The sequence below is a fragment of the Carcharodon carcharias genome, chromosome 6 (genome assembly GCF_017639515.1).
Source record: "Carcharodon carcharias isolate sCarCar2 chromosome 6, sCarCar2.pri, whole genome shotgun sequence".
NCBI classification, from domain to species: domain Eukaryota; kingdom Metazoa; phylum Chordata; class Chondrichthyes; order Lamniformes; family Lamnidae; genus Carcharodon; species Carcharodon carcharias.
The window spans coordinates 173291259-173309755 of NC_054472.1; the positions used below are offsets into that span (position 1 = coordinate 173291259).

Consider the following 18497-nt stretch of genomic DNA (forward strand, 5'->3'; position numbering starts at 1 on the left):
AGAGGGTAGTAAATCTGTGGAATTCTTTACCACAGAGGGCTGTAGAGGCTGGGTAGTTCAGTATATTTGAGGCTGAGATAGGCAGATTTTTAATCAATAAGGGAACCAAGGGTTATGGGAAAAAGGCAGGAAAGTGGAGTTGAGGATTATCAGATCAGCCAGGTTCTCATTGAATGACAGAGCAGGCTTGATGGACTGAATGACCTACTTCTGCTCCTACGTCTTATGGTCTTATGCTAAGAGGGCTGGAAGGTGTAAGAGAAGGAGTTCAGAGTGGGGAAGGAGTGCAGAGAGGGGAGAGAGTCTGGGGAGAGGAAGGAGTGCGGAAAGGGGAGGGAGCAAGGGTGGAAGAAGAAGTAAGGGTGGAGCAAGAAGTAAGGGTGTCTGAAAGTGTCAGGAAGAGGGAAGGAATGATTCTGGAGGAAGAAGTAAGGATGGGGGAAGAAGTAAGGCTGGAGGAAAGAGTCAGGAGGGGGCAAGGATTAAGGATGGCTAAAGAAGTGAGGGTGCCTGAAGGAGTCAGGAAGGGGGAAGGACTAAACGGGGGTGGAGTCCGGGGGAAAGGACTATAAGGGGAGGAGTCTGGGGGAGGTGGGGAAAGGAAGGAGTCTGGGGGGTCGGGAATAAGTCCGGAGGGGGTATAGTCCAGCTGAATGTGCAATGGAGGGCTCTGATGAGTCCATGACTGCCTCCTGGAGAGTGAACTGAGGGTGGGTATGGAACAAGGGAAGAGGGAAAATGACCAAGGGCAGAGTGAGTTGGTAGGGTGGGAAGGTGAAGGTTCGATGGTAGCAATAGAAGGAACGGCGAGGGTGGTTGGTGGGGACTCGGAGGCAGACACGGGTCCTGGGCATGGGAAGGAGGAGGTTGGGGATGTTAATGTGGATGAGGGTGGTATTTTCAGGAAGGAAAGCAATGTGCATATTCACCTCAACATCCCAGAAGGAAAAGGGATGTGGCTGGTAAGTCATGGAGGGGAAGTGGAAGGTGATGACAGGCGGGGTTAACAGTGATGGGGGAAAGGAAATGGGTGATTGGGGGAGGGGAAAAGATGGGGCAGTGCACGAAAAGCTGAATCATAACCATGCTGTCTAAATCAAAATTGAAACTGGAGTCGTGGTGGGTGTGATCAGGTGCTGCATAGAAGTGTGATCATTGGGTGGCTGAAGATACAGGTCAGCTCAGATAGACAACTCCTGTGTGGAAACAGATGGAGAGAGTGTGGGCAGGACACATGGTACTGCATGGAATGTTTGTGCAGTGAGTGGAGCCATGGACGGGATGAGGACGCAAGCTCGAGAGGGTATGAGCCTGATGGAGATGTGAGAGTGTGTGTGAGAGTTAGTGATATTGTCCCTTGAGGTGTGAGATCCCTAAGGATGTGTGATGGGTTTGTGAGTGTGTGAATTGAGAGTGATTAGAAGAGTGAGTTATCCTGGCGGAATGGATGATACCACTTATCCTCTTGCAGCACTGGGTGACTGTCCTCTTTTGCAGGGCATTGGCGCTGACCACCGCTGTCACTGCCTCCCATGCTGGATTGTTGATGCAGCTGCTCCTCCTGCAGCCTAACCGGGGTAGAGGACATCATAATGGGCATCCACAGCATCCAAAAGGCACTTGCGGGACGCATGTCTAAACCGGAGGGGCTGCTTTCTTTTTGTCTTTCGGGGCCATCCTGTCTTCTATGCAGCAGTCCTGGGCTGGAAGCACTGAGAAGTATGTGCATGGCTACACTTTAAATATGGCGCCCCCTGTGATGAAGCGACAAGGTGATGGCATGATGGGTGAATGAGGGCCCACCCGTCATCAAAACAGCATGTTTCCCGGGAATGCATAATTAATGCGCCAGATTTGGGACGATATGGCATGAAAAGCTGTCATTGCGGCTGACGGGTAAAACGTCATTAACTTAGTGCAAATCTGAGATGATTCCATCTTATAGAACAATGTGTCACTGGAAGTGCTGGAGAATGTATTCTTTGTGGCTGCTCCCAGAGAAATTGGCACACCCCTGAAGGATTTGCTGGCTGTGGTCACAGACAATTTACAAATTACGGGAATAAAATCCCTTCCAGTTATTGAAGGTCATTGGTTGATCTGTGGAAAATTTGATGGCCTCCTGGTGAAATCCAGCAATGGCAACCAAGTCCTCTGGCTCTCACGACCTGACTGCATCAGTTCAGAACTTTATGCAGTGTTGGTCATCCTAAAGAGGGCATCTGTTATTGCCTTGATGCAGTGATGTGTGGTTGATTGGGAGATGCTACATATGTCTCCCATGTGTCCCTAGAATGAACCCAAGGCACAGAAATTCAGGGCCACAGTGACCTTGAGAGCCAGTGACATCAGATGACCAACAAGATGACTGGAGCTCAGCTCCACCACCATCATGACACACAGATCAGTCATGGGATATTGGAACAGGCATCGTCTCCAGTGATACTGCAGCTCCACCATCTGGAAGTAGTTCAGCCTTTGTCTGGAGAACCTGGTCACAGGATGCCTTTGTCTCCATGCTGATGTCTGCTTGTGATCCCCTCTGTGCTCTTCTGCCTTTTACCCTTCATGAGGTTGTCCCGGCATGTAACCAGGAGGTTGCTGCTATCCCGATCCATGTGCCTGCACCTCTCTGACTGGGACACCCTTCCAGTAGATGCCGCAACGTTGCCCAGTCCCTCCTGCCTCTCAGACCCCTTTCCTTGCCAGGAATACAATCTCCTCAAGTGGATTTCAGCCCAAATCAATGGCTGCTTTTCTTTCTAGGAAAGAAGGTAAATAGCTTCACTGCGCAGCTGCCAAATGCAGCAATACCAACAGCTGCTGTTCCATTGCCACCCTTTAAAAGATGCCAAGGCTCCCAACCCCATGTCTTTCCAGTGCACTTTCTGTAAAATATGGAGGGGCCCATAAAATTGAGTTTGACTTCCTCCTTCACAAGCTCAAGTGGCTCTCCGTAGTTAATTTTGGGAATGCAAGTGGCATCCCCATATGGCTTGCTGTCAGACACTTGTAAAATTAAGGTTCTGCATGATGAAATTGGGGGCCTGCCCAACCCTGAGCTCACCCCCATAATGTGGAGGGAGGGTGGGCACCAAAATCAGCAGCCCGCTGGCCATATTTAAAGAAGAATTTAAGAATCAATAGGCAAATTATAAAGCCAATTAACCCTGATAATATGCTGCTCACGCCATAAAACAGCATGGACAGCCAAGTGGGAGCAGGCAGCCTGATTTTTCCGAGGTGGTTAAAGGAAGGGGAGGAGTGGGGGGTCACACTTCGGGGGATGCCCTATTCGTAACGTGGCCCCCTCTAAGGTTGAAACCCACTTCCTACCCGTTCCCTCTCTAAAATCCACCCCCTCCCTCTCTAAAACCCACCCCCTCCCCTACCACTGCCCCTAACCTACCCAAACCCTCCCGGCCCAAGACCCTGGAGTTACCTGCATGGGTATCCATCTTCTTCTCCTACTGCAGTCCTGGCAGCAGCCATTGATGCCTTTGTGGCATTGCCTGGACTGCTGGAACTGCCAGCCAATCCGATTGGCCAGCAACTCCATAGGGCGGGACTTCTACCCCGAGGAGTGTCCCCCTGTGTTATCCCTCTGCCTCCATTCCTGTCAGTTTCTGGGCTATAAAATCCTGACCAATATTGATATCTATGATATCTAATCATATCAAATCTGTCTTATTCATATGTTTAGCACACAAATTGCACAATCTGCCTAGCACAAATATACAGGGCAAAAAAGGTCACAAAACAAGTTGGAACTTGTATCTGCCTGTTCACAAAATATTAGCCATCCAATTTTAATGGGTTGGGAGAAGCAAATACTTCTTCTGTCAACATTTGAAAATGTTCCACCATCAATTTGCAGGTTTTACTGAGCTACTTTGGAAATCCTGTATCTGCAAGCTGCTAAGAGGTATAAGTTCTGTTGGATTTAGTGAATACCCCAACACTCAACAATCAATTGGTAATTCACTGTAAAAAGAATGATTGCTGTTGCTCTATTGTTCCAGGAAAAATCACAAAAAATGAGGCAGATCTTTACCTTCAGGCCTCAATTATTTAAATTATCCTTTACTGGGGGCTTGGTTAATGTAAAACAGAGCATGGAAGTTCTGCCATGCTGCACTGCCAGCTGTGCAAAGTTGCCACAGAACATTTTCTTTCTCGTATTATGGTGTGTGTGAGAAATGGATGTTTTGTTTAAATATTGTGGGAGAATATTGTGTTATTCTGTGAAAAAGGCTGTGTGTGTCTGTGTGTGTCTGATTTAATTAAGCTGGGCAGAGATGCAGAGATTAATAGGGGACAGGTTGTCTGGAGGGTTTCAAACGTGAAAAGAATAGAGGTGTTATGTTTGAGGGGCAAGTGAATAGGTTAGATCTACCATTTACATTTTTAGATAAGTTGAGAGTTTTGTTCGAATATCAAAGGGAAGTCAGAGGTGACAAGAAACATGCATACATCTTGTAGGAGTTCCATATGTAATTAAAGGGGGGATATTTTATTTTATTGACCCAAAAGCAAAGACAAGTTGAAAACATGAAAGATCTTATCTTTGGAAGGATTTGAGTTTCAAAGAGGTGTGAAAACAATGGAACCTGAGATGAAAGGGAAAAAGGTTAGTGTGTTACTGAGTTATTGTGGAGAGCTTGCCGGGGCGGTGGGGGGTGGGGGGGGGGGCGTGGGTGGTGGTGGTGGTGATGGATGCTGTAGCTGTTTTTTTGAGCTGTAGCTGTTTGAGGTGTTGGGTTGTTGAGCTAGAGCTGTGAAATGTAGCAACTGGAGCCAAAGCTGGAGCTGTGGCTGAGAGAGAATGCAGTTTGAATCAACCATCCAGTTAAGCCAGAAAACTCTTGGGCTGCAAAAGGCAGTTATATTCTAAAGTTTGGATTTTCACAGCAGAGTGAAAGAGAGTTATGTGGTATGCCTTTATTGAAGCTACGGCAGTTTGCCTTGGGTAATATTACTGGCTTTTTATAGTTAAACATCTATAAAGGAGTGTCACCTGGAAGGTGTTTACTTGTGGGTCTAACCAAGCAGTGAGTCTTTCTTTTAAGGCTAAATTTCACTGTGTATCTGTAATCTTATGTGTTTAAGTTTTTTTTATTCTTGTCAATAAAACATTTACTTTTAATTTTTACAATCCTGAAAGTTTAACTGGACTTCTAACTGCTGAGATCATTGCACTCCCTTCTCATTTTCAGAATACAAAAAAAAAGGGTATGGCCTGTAAGCCAAGTTTCCCTCTGGAATTTGGTTTGCGCAGCAATTAACATTGGCTGTGGTCATAACAGTGAGTTTTCCCCTATTAATATGAGAGTAACAGTGTTGAAAAATGAAAAATGTTTTCCTCTTGTATTGAACATTAACATTAAATGATCCCAAGAAACTTTAGAATTCTTCAACTTGTCCCAAAAATTACCCTAAGATCAGAATAATACCCCTCATAGTACTCATATACCATTTCCCAGAAAAAAACACCAATATTGCTCGTCTAAGTAAATTGGCAAACCAGCAGCTATTAATATTGAACTGAGAGCTGTTTTCTGCTGTGGATTCACATCCCTTTGCAAAAGAATCATGATAGAAAGAAAATTCCATACATTTCCCTAGCCTGGATTCAAACTCAAGGTACTCAGATGAAAAAGACATGGTTCTAAAACTTTACAGCACCACTCCTTCCACAACTGTGTTGCGTCTCTAATAAAATGCCAGAATTTTTTATAACTACCCTGGCATGCTGTATGAACGAATATTTTCTGAAATCTGAATTATATCACTTACTTTGCAATGACAATGGCTTTTGCCTTGATCATTTGCTCTCTTAATTTTTCCAATAAAAGCTCCATTTTACTCTTTGGTTGGACACTGAGTGACCCACTTCCTTTCCGACTACTACTGTTTCGGGTACTTATACTGCCTGTATGAAAACGGAGAAAAAAAAACATTCACCTTGATTAAACAGTTGCTTAGTTTGCAACAAAGCATTTAGTTATGAACATCAGTTATAAGAAATCAGCATTATCAATACTTACACAGTTGAATGGCCTTAGCATGATAAAAAAAAACAAAGGCCTGTGCTTCCACTCATAACGCCTTCCCCTTCAAGGGGAAAATAATCATATGTTTTTGCTGGATGATATCACTAAGCCACTCAAAACAGAGGGACAGGTGGAGGGTGGGTGCCAAAATCGACAACTTGCATGTCATATTAATCAGGTAATCAAGGGACAATTAAACTTGTTATCAAGCCAACTGACCCTAATAATATGCTGCCCACCCCATGAAATATTTTGCGAGAGTAGACAGCCCAATTTTAAAAATAACTTTGTCAAAGGGCAGGAAGGAATAGGGGTTCTAGCTTTGGGAGCTGCCTTTTGCAGATCATGGGGTGGCCCCAAGAGGATGGAATCCCCTCACTTTCCTCCTACCCGCCTGAGCCTTAGATCCACCCCTCCCGCACCCTACCCCGTGCCCGATCCTGACTTGCCCAAACCCCCCCATGGCCAAGACCCTGGACTTACCTGGTCCAGGGATCCTTGGGTCTTCTTCCTCCTCCCCTTACAGTACCTGCAGCGGCTACTAAGTGCTCTAGGTGCTGCTGGGACTGATAGAGCTGCCAGCCAACCGCAGTGGTGGGTGAAAGTCCCACTCGGCTCTTGTTTAGCCTGCCCACAGCGCATTATGGCTGTGAGGCAGGCCGGCGTGCAGCAGGTCAGCTGTATACTAACTTTGCTTTTAGAAGGTCCAGTGTTAGGGATGGGGGGTGGGTGGCGAGCTGTCTGCTTACCCACCCCCCAATCCGATATTATTCAGCCCCTAGATCACATGAAAGGCAAGCTATAAATGCAATATTTTCTTTCTTTTTCTTTAAGTTCTAGGATTCAAAGTGAAAGAAATATTGGGCCTTCCTTTGCTGTGACATCTCTAACTGACTATTTTGTAGTCAGTAGCAACTGAATCAACCTCATCAAAGGTAGATGGCTCAAGGTTTCCTCCTCCTCACTCAGGTTCAAATGCAGACACAAGCTGCCCATTTCTTCATCCATTCATTTCATGGATGGAAAACTGTGGGCAGATTGCACTTAATTTTCAGTGGGTATAGGTATTGAAGAAGGGAGATCTTTAACAATTAACAGAGATAGATTTCCAACCTATCCATCCATTTTGTTTATACTAGGGACAATTTTCATTCCCCAACCATGGTGAAAGATGAGACAAAAATTTAAGATAAAAGCCTACCACATTATGGCTGCCTAAGGCCTGCTGACTCAAGTGACTGCCATTAGAAAAAGAGCAATCGAGCACTCTCAGTAGTTTCCTTTTTTTTAAAATGATCTATGATGATAATATCTCACACTCCCTCTCCCCCTCAAGGGAATTGTAAAATGGTACTCTAATTTTCCTGGCCCCACATTGAGCAGAAACTATATGAACCAGCCATATAACACTGAGACTATAAGAGCAGGTCAGAGGTTGGGAATTCTGCAGAGATGGAACTCCCTTCCTAACAGCACTGAGTGTAACTACACCACATGCAGCGGTTCAAGAAGGTGCTCCCCACCACCTTCTCAGGCAATTAGGGATGGACGACAAATGCCGGCCTTGTCAGCGATGCCCACAGCCTATGAAAGAATAAAACAAAACAACTCATGCAGTACTATACTTGTCACACCTCTACAAATTGGTATGGGATCAAATCAGGCCAGACTTATAGCTGGAAGACCCATTTTGTCCGACGGTACTTCCTGCTATAGTCTAATGTCAGCTTCAATGTTCTTAAAACAAAATTATACTTGGCCTTAAAAAGAGTTCCACCACCCTTTAATATTGCGTTTAATGCAGCAACTGGTTTTGCATACAATTTTTCTGTTATTCTTACTTTGCAGAAGCATAAAATGGACCCGTTAAACTGAATTCAATTATCCAAGCTTTTACACCCTTGGCAACATGAAACAATGATATTCATCACTAGAATTTTTTCTTAACAGTGATTTTATTTCAAACAATTCAATATGAAAGTTTCTTCAACTATATTGGTGAAAATCTTGTTTAATGTTACTGCACCGTAACATTAGCCCTCTATCACTGTTACATTTGCTGGTGAATAAGCTAAATGTAACAATATTGGAAATTCACTGCATTAGTTAATGTTGTCTTCACTACTCAGTGATATGTCTCTTAAAATGAGGCATTAACATAGGTTTTATGCAGCAGCAAAAGTTACATGATAGTCGTTATGAGATTTTTTTTCCAAATATTAAGTTTTAGTACTCTCAAAACTTAATACATTTTTTCTCATGCCTCAAATATCTAAAAATCTTACCTCTTTGTGACCTATGTGATGATCGATTTGAGATCTGTGACCCTGTTGAACTCAATCTTCTGGCTGCTGTCTGTTCTGGAAAATGAACATGTATAGAATCCATAGATGCTTGCAAATTAATTGATTTCAAAGAACCTAGAGAGTTCTTTCTCTGAGATTCATTTAGATGATCTTCTTCCATGTCATCTTTAGTGGAAGTATTTTCATTTTTATCATCCTCGTCCCATAAACCATGGCACTAAAATAAGATTTCAAAATGAATGAAGCATGTAGTTGTAGCCAGAACAATAATTAACACAATATATTTTGTTAACTGCTGGTGAATATATTGCAAAGGTGATAAATCGAATGATAAGGCCTCAGTTCAGTGCTTCAAATGAAGTAACAAAATCAATTGGCTCAATTTGTCAGGCAGATTGCACATGTATATGTTTTTAAATTAAATTTTAATTATAATTGAATGTGGTGCATGACCACTAATTCATCATTATACAAGGCACCAATGCACAAGATTAGCCACACCCAGATCAAATTAATCACAATTGTGTCATGACCACAGACCCTATCCCTGAATTACTTACAGGCATACTGAACTTTTAAATAAGACATGTTTTTTTAAAAGGACATGCAAGCAAAAGCTGGCTGTGACTGTAAGATCACCACTTGCTGGAAAATTTTTATGTGGATTACTTGACCAACTAGTTCAGGGAGAACAGAATGTCACACCTAAAAGGTGTGACTCACCCTACTTCAGACAGAGGCACTTCAAAGGAATAGATACAATGCAAACTGAACTGAAATCTCCTATGGTTGTGGAGATAATGGAAAATTATTACCACCTCAGGCAAAACCACCTCCTGTTATAACCCAGACTGTGAACATGAACTGAGTTGAAGAGAAAACAGATATGGGTGAAAGACAAGTTTGTTCTTTCCCTTCCAGAAATACACAAGGAAAGGGGTTTAAAAAAGCCAACTGCAACCCTAGTTCTGTGTGCCTGTTTTGATGTTACAGGCCTGGTGTACAAAGATGTGCTGTGAAGGTCACAGCTGAAGAACATCAACTAGGCATCCCCTCTCTCTCTGGAAGGAAGTCACAAAAGGAAAAGGAAATAAGACAAATCCTTTCAGCCAACCTATAGAACCAAGAATTTCCAAATCCACTGCTCAACTGCCAAGGTCAGCTCTACTGGAATCACCTAGCTTAATGGCCGCAACGGTGCCATCTAGTCCTCACGGACAAGCCAAAAGACTGATTCATATAGCTTTTTAACTTTTATTTCTGGACTCAATTTCTCATTTCTAATCTGTGCGTACGTGTGTTGTGTTTTTATTATTTTTTTCTACATTTAGTAACTAATAAACTCACTCTTTCTTAGGCTCAAAAAAAGCCTGGTTAAATTTGCTCCTTTTAAAACATAAATATATGTTAACCATAAGTACAAAGGTATCCATGAGGGAAGGGATCCTCTTTAAGTTAACCTTGCTGCTACCAAGGGTGTTGAATAAAGAAGGGGAGACAGTTCATTCCTCCTCACCCAGGAGCATAACAATTTGGGGTATCTCATCTGGGATCATAACAAATTGGGGGACCTCACCTGGGGTCTGATTGTAACAATTGCAAGTTTGTACTAATTGTGCTCATTTACAGGCCTCCAAGTAAGTGCAAAAATTAAGCTGTTTTATTTGAATTAAGCATAAGATACTAATAATAACATTTTAAAAGCTCCTGAATATAACTTTTTAGAATTTATAAGGAGCTGATTACTGTACTGACTATGAAACTATGCTATGTATTGTTTAAAGTCATTTTCAGCTATTTAAAATCATGAGCAGTGAACCAGCCAGGCCCTCTGATTAAAATATTTGTTTTTATGATGAACTTATTTTCAGCTCTAACTGCACAAGTTACATAAATACATCAAGGAACATGCTTTAAAGTAAGTTTTAAAAAAAAATTATGTTTTAAAATGCTGCTCAAATTCATGGGTTCACAGAGGACTTTATGGCTGGATTATACAGCTCCCTAGAGCTGGGTTGGAAGGCTGAGGGGTGACTCTGTAAAATTGGATGTCATCCCAGCAGCACTGTTCCTGGTGCCTACCTATCTCCCACCACAATTTAACCAGCAGTAGGGAGGCATCAAGAGACCCACCCGCCCGTGGGTCAAATGAGGCCCTTGAGTGACCAATTAATGGTACTTAAGGCCTCCTCCTGCTGCCATTGTGATTTATCTGCAACAGGGAGGCCCACGCCAAGCATTCAGCCTGGCAGGTTTCCCTGGTTGATCTAATGGCCCATCAAGTGAGGAAAATGGATGCCACATTTTCAGGACCCTTGTGCCCATTGGAGGCCCCAGCCCCAGGTCTTGCATGCCCTCATTTTTCCCACCCCCACTGCACCCCCCAGCCCCACAACCCCCCAACCAGGGCTTGCCAGCCTGGCTCCAGTAAGACTCAGACCTATCTTAAAGTCTCAGCTCACAGCTCGCTTTCTTCAGGACTGGCTGCAGTCCCAGCAGTGACCACTGCTCCCGATGGTGCTGCTGGGACCAGACAGCTGCTGGCCACTCTACTGGCCAGCTGCTCCTGAAGGCAGGACATTCTCCTCAGATGCGGGTGGAAGGCCAGTTTCAACCAAATTAATGGATTTTAAATGGCTGCGGGTTAAGGAGGCTGACTTTTATATGGGGATGCAGGAACACAAAACCGCGCATGAAATCCAGTCCTCACATTCAGTAAAATGCAAATGAGTTTGATTGGAAACTCGAGAGAAAATATTTATCATAAGTAGTGCAACTTATTGCTGATTGTGCTCAAAGCAGAAATCTGGTCCCACTGCATGTGGATGTATATGCCTGCATTTAATTTCTGTGTTGGATTGGTGGTTTGGGGGGTAGCATCCTTTACATCAGGTTTGTACAATCTGTGGCCCACGGGCCACATTGTGGCCAGTGGAGCCCTCTATGTGGCTCCCGCAGCGATTATTCAAAATACCGGTCAGACGGGTCAGTGAGGTTCAAGGTTGTTCCTCTAATCATCATTACATCTATTAGCAGCAAACATGGGAGAGAAACAGGCTGTGATTTGAGGAACAGCAAACACCAGCTCCAGCCACTTTCCACCCCCACTCCCAAATGGCTTCCGACCTCTTTCCCACAGATCCTGCTGCTTTCCCTCAGGTCCCGGTGCTCTTCCCCAGCTTCCACCACATTCCGTCATCTCCCAGTGGTTTCCCCCAGCTCCTGGTGCTTTCCCTCAGCTTCCTGTATTTTCCCATAGACCTTGGCACTTTCCTCTGGCTCTTGCTGCTCCCCTTAGCGGGCACCCGTGTTCAAGCATCACTAGGCCTCAGGCCTCGCTCCAGCTTTCTCTTTTGCTCTCATCGCACCTAGCCACCGTCCATTTCCCCAATTTAGTGAGTGAGTAAGAATAAGGGTGGGTGGGTAAGAGTGAGGATGGATGGGTAAGAGGATAGGTGAGTGAGTGAGGGTGAGTGAGTGAATTACACACAGTCAATGCCCCTGAACTATGCAGTAGGTGGATTTTCAACTGGGTTTGTCTGTTACGGCACGATCCAATTTGTCTTAGAAAAACTGAAATGTTGAACGTCCATGCATATGGATTACTGACATCATTTTTACTGTAAATATACAATCTAGATACCTGATTTTTCTACGTATTATATTTTGTGACATATTGTACATCTGCTTTTTCATACCTTACATCAAAACATTTTCCAACCATCTGTACAAGGGTGCACAGAGATGCTGGAGGGACAGCATGCCTTTGCTTCAGGAAGGGAAATGACAGCTTATTACCTTTAAAATGGATCGGTGAAAGAACAGTGCCAGCAGCTGTATAAGGTCATAATGCACATAGCCTTCCTTCTTCTCAATTCCAATTATATTTGGGGGAAATTCAGGTTTTTCTCGACTTATACTCAAATTTTCATTCCATGGGAAAAATCCAAACTGGAAAAAGTACTTGATCACAATTGTTACCTGTAAGAAGATGAAACACAGTAGTTTTGCATAGCAGCCACATTTGTATTATCACTTGGTCTAATTCAAAGAAATTAAAACAATACTAGTACATTGGGAAATATAGAAAAGGGACAGAATTTTGTTTTAATAATTGAGCACAAGTCTGTATTCCAGGCATCCACAGTTAAGATTTTACTTCATGAGGAATAAATGAATCAGGGAAGTAGGGTTTGCTTGTACTGAATCAAAGTCTTATACATCAGAATTCTGGTCAAACTCACCAAAGGAGATGAGGCTGCTTTTCATGGAGCCATTGAAGTTGAAAGCATAGAAAGAGGCTATTTAACCCATCATATCTGTGCTAGCTCTTTGTAAGAACAATCTAAAATGAATCTCACTGTCCTGTTCTCTTGTCAACTTCCTTTACTTCAAATGTTTTTTCTGCTCTTGGAAGAAAAATAATCTCTGCCTCAACTACTCTTTTTGGTTAAGCATCCTATCTGGTTACAGACTTCTGTGTAATGAACTCTTGAATATCTTCACTTCTGATTCTTGGAGTGGCAATTTTCACTTATGAACTCATGTCACTAACTCACCAACTTGACCAAACAAAACTGCATAGTTAAAAAAAAAATTAAATTTCCATTTTGCCTTGACTATTCCAATGTATCTTAAATTTATCCTCATAATTATAATTTCTTATTCCTGATATCATCCTGGTGAATTTATACTATAATCAAGCTATGCCTTTAATTGTCTTTCTCTTATGGGGTGCCTAAAACCTAAACAGAGTACTCTAACTCTAGTCATGTACAAATCTATCATAACCTTTTTGCTCTTGTTGCCCATACTTAGGTGACTGGGATTTTTATAGCTTTTATCTGAACTGCATTGTAAGCTCATGAGACCTGAACCTTCTGGAATCTTTTTGGACTCCATCTTCCCGGCTTTAAACTAGAATGTCAGTAAAACTCCAGTAAAATACACTCAATATGACTGAAATTCTTTTATGATGCAACAGAGGTATGCAATATTAATGTTTTAGATATTAATTTAAGCACATATGAACATACCAAATAGGAGCAGAAGTAGGCCATTTGGCCTCTTGAAGCTGCAGCCATTCAATAAGGTCATGGCTGATCTGTTTGCATTTTGTATTCCACATTCCCATCTACCCCCAATAACATTTGATTCCCTTACCTAACAAGAATCTATCCATCTCTGTCTTAAAAATATTCAATGACCCTGCTTCCACTGCTGTTGGAGGCAGAGTTCCAAAGTTGCACAACGTTCTGAGAGAAAAAGTTTCTCCTCATACCTGTCCTAAAAGGGCAACCCCTAATTTTAAAACAGTGGCCCCTCATTCTGGACTCACCCACAGACAGAGGAAACATCCTTTCCACATCCACCTTGTCAATACCATTCAGGATCTTGGATACTTAATCAAGTAGACTCAATGCCATTGGAAGCAAGCCCAGTCTGTCTAAACTTTCCTCATAAGACAACCTACTCATTCCAAGTATCAATCTAATAAACCTCCTCTGAACCGCCTCCAACGCATTTACATCCTTTCTTAAGTAAGGAGACCAAAATTGCGTAGAATATTTGAGATGTGGTCTCGCCAATGCCCTGTATAATTGAAGCATTAGATCCTTACTTTTATGTTCAATTCTTGTCGTAATAAAGGATAGCATTCCAATAGCCTTCTTAAGAGATGAAGCACACTTTCTACATGCAGATTTGATCTAAACAAACTTTTAACAAAGTATTTTTAAAAAATCATGTGAATATGGATTTCAATCTTTCTTTAAAATTTTGTAAGTAATTTTCCAATTTTGCATTCTGGCCAGACATCTTAATAGTTAGATAAAAGCAAAATACTGTGGATACTGGAAATCTGAAACAAAAACAGAAAATGCTGGAAAAACTCAGCAAGTCTAGCAGCATCTTTGGACAGAAAAACTCTGCTGAGTTTTTCCAGCATTTTCTGTTTTTGGTTCTTAATAGTTAGAATTGGTTATTGGAAATTTTGGCATGTCCAGATACAGGCAACCAATGTGATAGGAAAAAGATGTGTTGCAAAGGCTAAGGGCCCCATCATTCTGACTAGCTGAAGTTTGTGAAGCATAGATGGTAGGCAACCTAGTGAATAATACATATCTCATGACTTAAATGTGCCTAGGCCAAGTGGGCTACACCAATAACAACATGCATTGAAATAGGATCCATTTTGAGCATTACATGTTTTGACAAAAAGACAAGTTACACAACCTCTGGGCTGACATCAATATGCCAGCAAAGAGTGAGTAATCTGACAGTAGAACCTCCAGGGTTCAACTTTCCTTGAAAACAGTGAACTATACTCAACAGTTTCCATACTCTCCATGCAAGGACATCACACTTCCTTCAAAAATGGAATATCAAGGACAGTCTGCATGTGACTGTGGTCACCTGGATCAGACTGTTCATCACTTTGTGCTGAGACTTGATTGTCCAACTTGGACTCAGATTTGTAAAGTTGCAAGGTGTCATATATGGGAAGAAGCATCGTTAATCTAGAAAAGTGTTCCAAAGCGCTTTGCAGGTGCATTAGCAAACAAAATTTGATAGTGAGCCACAGAAGGTGATATTAGGAGAAGTGACGACAAGCTTGGTCAATGAGATAGGTTTTAATGAGTGCTTAAAGGAGGAGAGAAGAAATTCCAGAACTTAGGGCCAAGGCAACTGAAGGTATGACTGCCAATGGTGAGTGAAAATAATGGATGTGCAAGAGGCCAGAAGTAGAGGACAATATAGACTTCTGAGGGCTGTAGGGCTGGAGAAGGTTCAGAGATAGGGAGGGGAAAAGCCATGGAGGAATTTGAAAATAAAGCTAAACATTTTAAAATTGGGGCATGTAAATCAGCAAGCCGAGGGCTGATGCATGCAAATAACTTGATGTAAGTTAGGATATGGACAACAAATGGTGGAGATGGGAGGCCAGCTAGGAGAGCATTCGAATAGTTGAGTTTCCAGTATCAAAGACATGGATTTTTCAGGTTGTTAGAGACAAGATAGAATTGGTTCAAGTAAATATTTTTTAAGAAAGCTTTCATTTCGAAAAACCTTTCACACCCTTAAGATATCAAAAATGAGACCAACAAATTTGCATTTAAAGTATAATCAAATATGCTTTCATAGGAAAACATAACAGCAAGGTCCCACAAACAGCAGATAAGATGACTAGCATTACCTTCACCGATGCATTCACACTGTAATTTCAGCCTAGACCATGTATTCAATTCATGGAATTTAGTTCATTATTGTAAAACTATGTTTAGCCACTATAATGGTAAATTAAATTACAAAACCCCAAAGATTCAACATACCTCAGTATACACAATGGCTGTCATCCAGAAGCGTTTGCTTGGCCTGGGAACAGACAGCATAGCCCAGAGGAAGATGAGGACAGGAAGTACCAGAGTAATCATTGAAGCTGAAACCATGTGGTTCAGTATAATAACAAAGAAACACAACATTTCCGAACGAGCTACCAAGGTATTATATAGAGCAAAGAATAGAAGTAGAGCTCGAGGCTGGGCTTCGTAGAATTTTTCTGACTCTTCTAATTCTTCATCATAAAACATTCTGAAATGTAAGATATTGGAATCACATAAAAGATGTATACTAACTCAATGAAATAAAAACAGATATGTAACTTAAAATTTCACCTTACTTGTTAAGAAGCAGTTCACTTGCTGTTAGTTCATGGCTTAAATTTGGAAAGATAGTATCTTCCACTAGATCCATTCTGCTATCTGGGGTAAGTGCCATGAGGTGTTTTTCACCAGCTGAATCTGAACTAAAGGATAGGCGATCAAGGCTAACAGCTTTGCTATATGAAGGGGGAACTTCCTCAGTCATGATATCTGTTGTGCATACAGGAACAGTTGCTCCTTCATCCTGCTCATCTTCCACTTCTTCAATTGTATCTGTGGTTCCTTGACGTGAATACAACATTGTGCATTGTGTTGGCTCACTAAGAAAAAAAAAAAAATTCACTTTGATAAGATTCACTTTGGAGCCAATCATTCTTCCTCTCAAAGAGATTTTAGATCTTTAACCTTTTCCCATTCAAAATTTTTGAAATTTCCATTATTATTTAAGCATTAAGTTGCAACTGATTTTGATAGCTTTGACTAGGAAAAGATTCATTGTATATTTGGCACCAGCTTCATGCGCATATTCAATCCACATGCCAAGATTGCTGACATCTTTATACATGAGCCCAAGCTTGTCTGTCAAATGGTATTGATGTGATTAAAATGTGGAAACATAACGAAACCTGTGTAGAGTCAAAAAGATAAAATATTACACATACATTGTTTTAATCAATTTTGTGTTGCACTTTACTCATCAGAATTGAACATTTAAAAAAATCTTTTTGCTCCCTTTTTCACTGTATGGCACAATTTCTCTGGAACTGGTAGCCCTCCAGTACCATTCCAAAGTGACCATTCTTGACATGTAAACTTAGGCATTAAGTGTTAACAGGTTACTTAATAATGAAAGACATCACAATGGGTCCTATTCAATTCTCAATCAACATGCACACACTTTCCAGCAGGCAACAAGCAGAAGAAAAATCCCTTGCTTTTATTCTCCAATCTCAAGGCACAACAATCAGTGGTAGCATCTCCACCACAGCCTCACCGAGACCAACTAATTCAGAGCAGGCCAGCAGCATAATTTTAGACCTTCCTTATTTGCACGCCTTTAGTGTTAAACCACAAAATGTACATTACTTACTCAAACAATGAAAGTTCTATTCCCCTCCCTCAAAATTGTAACTATCTTATCATAGTACAAATTATCAAAAAGATTGTTTTTGTTTTAGAACCAAAACAGAAATCTCCAAGAAAATGTGCATGCAAATCCATATTCTAGAGATTCTGGTTCAGCTGTTCAAGTGTGCATTCAAGCAGGGGCCCTTATAGAACACAGCCATTATTAGCGGTTTTGGAGAAGTATGTTATTGTAAGTTGTTAAACATTCATTTTATTCTGAGTCTACAAGATATTAATGATTGGGGGTCTTTGGAAGTTAGTTATTGGAATCATGCATGTTCTCACACCAACAAAGATGTTACAGAAAACAATCCAAACCAGCACATAATTAAAAGCAATTAGAATGGACTAAAAATATACCCTTGTTTTAAATATTCTTTGTGCAATATTTTCTAGAATCTTTATTAAACTTCAATTATCTGCTGGTACAAATTCACAGTCCGCAATGTAGACAAGTGGTGAAATGTTACATTCATATGGATGTTTCGTTAGACTACACTGGTGTTACAATATAATTTTTTTTAACGGGATGTGGGCTTTGCTGGTAAGGCCAGCATTTGTTGCCCATCCCGAATTGCCCTTGAACTGACCTTATTAGGTCATTTCAAAGGGCAGTTAAGAGTCAACCACATTGCTGTGGGTCTGGAGTCACATATAGGCCAGACTAGGTAAGGATGGCAGATTTCCCTCCCTAAAGGACATTAGTGAATCAAATGGGTTTTTACAACAATTGATAATAGTTCCATGGTCACCATTACTGAGACTAGCTTTATATTCCAGATTTATTAACTGAATTCAAATTCTACCAGCTGCCATGGTGGGATTTGAACCCATATACCCAGGGTATTAGCCTGGGTCTCTGGATTATTAGTCAAGTAACATTACAACACTGTCTCTCCCTAGTCTCAATGCTAAAGAAAATTGAAATATTGGAGAAAGTGAAGGTAAAAGGATTTACAAAGATATTAACAGATTGTAGGATACACCTACTGGGAAAGATTGGGGGCTAGTACTCTTTTCTCTGTAAAAGAGAAGACTGAGTGGTGACCTGACAGTGTACTTTAAAACGATGAAAGGGTTTGATACTGTGGACATCGAGAAATTGATTCAACTTCTGAGGGAGTCCAGAACAATGGGGCATACACATAAGATAATCAAATAACGAATGTAGGAAGACATTCTTCACACAAGAACGCAGAACTCGCTGCCACATAAGTGGCTGAGGTAGTCAGTATTGATACATTTGCTGGGAGGCTTGATGCATATTTGAGGTAGAAAGGAATAGAGGGATATAAAGGCAGGTTGGGAAGAGGGAATTAGAGTAGGAGGGGGCTTGTGTGTTGTATGAA

At 41.6% G+C, this 18497-nt stretch overlaps 1 protein-coding gene across 1 annotated transcript in view; it reads right to left on the minus strand.

Annotated features, from left to right (window-relative positions):
• LOC121279061 (piezo-type mechanosensitive ion channel component 2-like) overlaps nt 1–18497 on the minus strand; it is a 1076252-nt gene that overhangs the window by 98996 nt on the left and 958759 nt on the right. The window contains exons 38-42 of the mRNA XM_041189919.1: nt 16038–16340; nt 15691–15949; nt 12158–12340; nt 8339–8576; nt 5797–5932 (exon numbers count right to left, since the gene is read on the minus strand). Of these exons, the coding sequence (XP_041045853.1) occupies nt 5797–5932; nt 8339–8576; nt 12158–12340; nt 15691–15949; nt 16038–16340 (1119 nt within the window). The remainder of the gene's footprint in view (nt 1–5796; nt 5933–8338; nt 8577–12157; nt 12341–15690; nt 15950–16037; nt 16341–18497) is intronic.